Here is a 3,788-nt window from a genome sequence, read left to right as displayed (position 1 = left end):
ACTTAAAGTTAACCAAAGAAAACATAGGAGCTGGGAAAATAACCACCAAGGATGTTGGTGACTCAGAAACCAAAGAGTTTTTCAGAAAAATAAAAAGCATGAAAAGAGCTACTTGGGCAGACTGTGACTCGAGTCATCAGAATATTTGGGTGGGGACTTTATTTTGGTTCACCAGGAGGCTACATGAGAAGCTAAAACCTAGATGCTGGAAGTTTCTAAGCGTAACTAGGGAAGGAACTGGCCTGAGAGGGGTTCTATGACGTAAGCAGAGCCTGGATGATGTCACAGAGCACAAGGGCGGAGGTTGAGCATCTCTTCCACTTGGAGGCGCTAGACTACTTTGAAGGTGGGTTCACTATCTTCGGAGCGGGGTGTGAAAGCTAGTTCAGCTCCTGAACCCCACAACTGTTCAACAACCTATTGGTGCCTGACCGGTTTCAGAAGACAGAATCTGGACGACTAGGACATTTTCTTTTGGTAAATACATTTATGAAGATAACTGGGACCCTTGTAGCACAGAAAGCTAAAAGTTTTCCCTCTTACAGCAAGTAACCTTACGTTCCAATGTCTTCCACGTTTGAGGGCTAGGCAGATGGTCTAGGCTAGTCAGTCTCCGGAGTTTATTATTCTTTGCTAACAATATCTAATTCAAAATTCTACTAAAATGCCAAAGCTCCTCTCTGTGCCTGTGTATTTTTGGAGAAAATATTTCTTTTCTTTTTTTTTTTTTTTTTTTTTTTTTTTTTTTTTATGGAGCTGAGGAACCCAGGGCCCTGTGCTTGCTACGCAACTGCTCTACCACTGAGTTAAATCCCAACCCCAGTAGATATTATTTCTAAAAGGCTATTGTTGCCTACACAAAAGACTCTTGTTGCGGTCGATAATGCAACAGCTTCGGGGAATAAACCTGGGTCTGGGTCAGGATGCACAGTAGAGAAAGCCAGTGGACTGCTGTGCTTTGTTTCTGGGCATATACTTGTGGATGTTGCCAAATAGCTCATAGTTAGAGGGTAGAGAAGGGGTGTGGCCACCCTTCTGGCTCCTTTGCTATCCTTTCTCTGTTCTGCTTGCTTAAAGTGGGGACAAGGATACTTAATCCCACACTGACCTAGCCATTCAAGGAGATGTTCCTCAGCATAGGCAAAGTGCTTCGGGCTGAAGAAATATGTCTAAATATGTTATTCTGAGCTGTAGAGAACCATTTTTTCATTTTCCTTTGAACTTTAGATTTTGATTTATGAGATTGAGTTTTTCTGTGGGTAGTTTTGTCTATCCTGGAACTAATTCTGTAGACCAGCCTGCCCTTGATCTCACAGAGGTCTGCTTCCCTCTGCTTCTGGAGTGCTGGAATTAAAGGTGTGCTCCACCATTGCCCAGCACTTCTATGAACTTCTGATTATGACAGCATTAGATTCAGAGGCTCAAACCTGTTTACCATCGCCTTCCTCACCTGCTCCAAAGTTCTCATAGACAAGAGCCTTGGTCCAGCACCCTCCCCAACCCCACCCCCATTGTTATTGATGGTACTCATATGACAGTGGTACCAGCTTTGTCTCTGGTTTAAGCAGGTGAGCTCTTCAAACCCAGGCCATGGGAAAGTATGAAGCCTGAACGCAGAACAATAGCCACAAGACAGTGGAACAGGAGTACCGTGGCCTACCACACTAGGTCTACAGCCAAGAAGAAGAGGGTGTCTGTGAGGAGGATGAGCACACCATCCTTCCAGAAGCGGAAGAGGAAGAGGCCTTCTCCCCAGTCCCTGGGGAACATTGTGAGGTGCAGAATTTCACACGGATGGAAGGAAGGTGATGAGCCCGTCACCCAATGGAAGGCCATAGTTCTAGATCAACTGCCAACAAATCCCTCTCTCTATCTGGTCAAGTATGATGGAGTTGATTGTGTCTATGGACTGGCACTTCACAGTGATGAGAGGATTTTAAAGCTTAAGGTCTTGACTCACAAAGTTGTGTTTCCTCAAGTGAAAGACGCCCATCTCGCAAGTGCCATGGTTGGCCGTGCTGTGGAGCATAAATTTGAGGGCAAACATGGCTCTAAGGACAACTGGAGGGGGGTGGTCCTAGCCCAGGTGCCAATCATGAAGGACTGGTTTTACATCACCTATGAGAAAGATCCAGTCCTATATATCTATCAACTCCTGGATGATTACACAGAAGGTAATCTCCGTATCATTCCAGAGATTTCGCCAGCAGAGGTGAAGTCAGAAGTTGGCAGCGACATCTTAACAGGTCAATGTGTGCAATTCACCAGAAGTGACGGGTCCAAAAAGATCGGCAAAGTCATTTACCAAGTTCTAGCCAAGCCTTCCGTGTACTTCATCAAGTTTGATGGCGACGTCCACATCTATGTCTATAATCTGATGGAAAAGATCCGTTAAGGTGAAATTCACAAAGTGAGGGGACATATATGGGGAATTTATAGGATTGGGGTGAAAATGTTTGTTTTTCTGTGTTTCAGATACCCAATGGCCTTTGACAACCCCAGTATCTTTTCCAGTGGAATTTGTTTTTGCTCTAAAAATTAAAATGTGTGATGTGACGTATTGTGTATGCACACTTTTGTGGAGGAGACTGGCTGTGGTGGATGGAACATTGAGAGGAAGCCGGAAAGTTCAAGGCTGTGAACAGTAAGTCTAATGTCACATACACTAAAACAAACAGGACTGAGCTGGTCTGCTCTTTAGGGAGAGGAAAAAACTGGAGATAAGGCTTAGAGGAGCAGGGATGGCACAAGGGAAAAAAAAAGATGGATGTTTAGGAAGCAGTGGAGAGGGGCCAGAAATAGATAGACTCTCTGAGGGGAAGTTTGAGGGAGAAACAGATAGTTGGGGAAAGAGTGGGAGGTAACAGAGAGGTGGTCTTGGAACTCAAGGGGAAACCCAATAAACTGATCCAAGCAGACTCAAAATCAGAGAAGATCAGGGATTGTTTGACTAACAAAACCTAATGAAACCTGTTTCTCATATGTAGATGTATTACTTTTTTTTATCTGGGCAGGGCAAGGAATGAATACAGGAGACCACAGTGACAAGAATAGTCAGGTCCCCTGGAGCTGATATTAAAGGTGGTTGGGAGCCATCGGACATGAGCTCAAAGAACAAATCCCAGTCCTCTTTCAAAGCAGATGAGCTCTTAATCCATTGGTTATCTCTGAAGGCCCCTAAAGTCATCTTTTTAAATAAATCCAACCTTCACATGCAGAGAAGAGACCAGGATGAGGGTAAGAAAGAATAAATTGATGGTGATGTGGAAGAAAGACTAAAGAACACATGTGGGAGTTGAGGATACTGAGGGACGAAGGAATTCCAAGATGGAGTTCTCAAAAAGTGAAGCAGGAGACCCAGGAAGAACAGAAAGGGTCTCGAATGAGTTGAACTTGGGCCACATCCATATTGGTCTCTTTGCTTCCTTAAAGAACAGCCAAGCTATCACTACAGAGGGTGGATGTGAGGTGGTGGCTTCCCCAGAGGACATTTTGACGAGGATAACTCAAGAATGGTGAATGCCAAATTAAGTTTATATCTATCGATTCCTGAAAGTGCCATAAAGCCCATTATTTTGTATGATCAGTAAAAAGAAATTTAAAAAAGAACATGAGGATGCCATGAGCTTATGTCAGGTATTACGTGGATCCTTTGTTTAGCTTCCCTGAGCACTGTTAGACTCTGTTGGATCCTGTAATATTTTTGAGGTCTCTTCTGAATGCCCCTAGATGACCACAAAGGGCTCCTGCACTGGCTTATCTTGCCTGACTCTCCTTCGACTGGATGG

At 44.2% G+C, this 3,788-nt stretch overlaps 1 protein-coding gene across 1 annotated transcript; it reads left to right on the top strand.

Annotated features, from left to right (window-relative positions):
* Positions 1 to 284: 284 nt before the first annotated feature.
* On the top strand, positions 285 to 2,552 carry LOC134484425 (Y-linked testis-specific protein 1-like). The gene is made up of 3 exons (XM_087601396.1): positions 285 to 477; positions 1,569 to 2,396; positions 2,476 to 2,552. Exon 2 carries the CDS (start codon positions 1,601 to 1,603, stop codon positions 2,393 to 2,395), a length of 795 nt encoding a protein of 264 aa, XP_087457522.1. The 5' UTR covers positions 285 to 477; positions 1,569 to 1,600; the 3' UTR covers position 2,396; positions 2,476 to 2,552.
* Positions 2,553 to 3,788: the final 1,236 nt, after the last annotated feature.

Source organism: Rattus norvegicus, chromosome Y, assembly GCF_021556685.1.
Source record: "Rattus norvegicus strain SHRSP/BbbUtx chromosome Y, alternate assembly SHRSP_T2T, whole genome shotgun sequence".
Classification (NCBI taxonomy): Eukaryota; Metazoa; Chordata; class Mammalia; order Rodentia; family Muridae; genus Rattus; species Rattus norvegicus.
The sequence above is the reverse complement of the archived record's forward strand: the minus strand, read 5'-3'. Positions and strand labels throughout refer to the sequence as shown.

Excerpts from the sequence above, each read along its gene's own strand:
- LOC134484425 (XM_087601396.1), top strand. The coding sequence starts at position 1,601 with ATGAAGCCTGAACGCAGAACAATAGCCACAAGACAGTGGAACAGGAGT.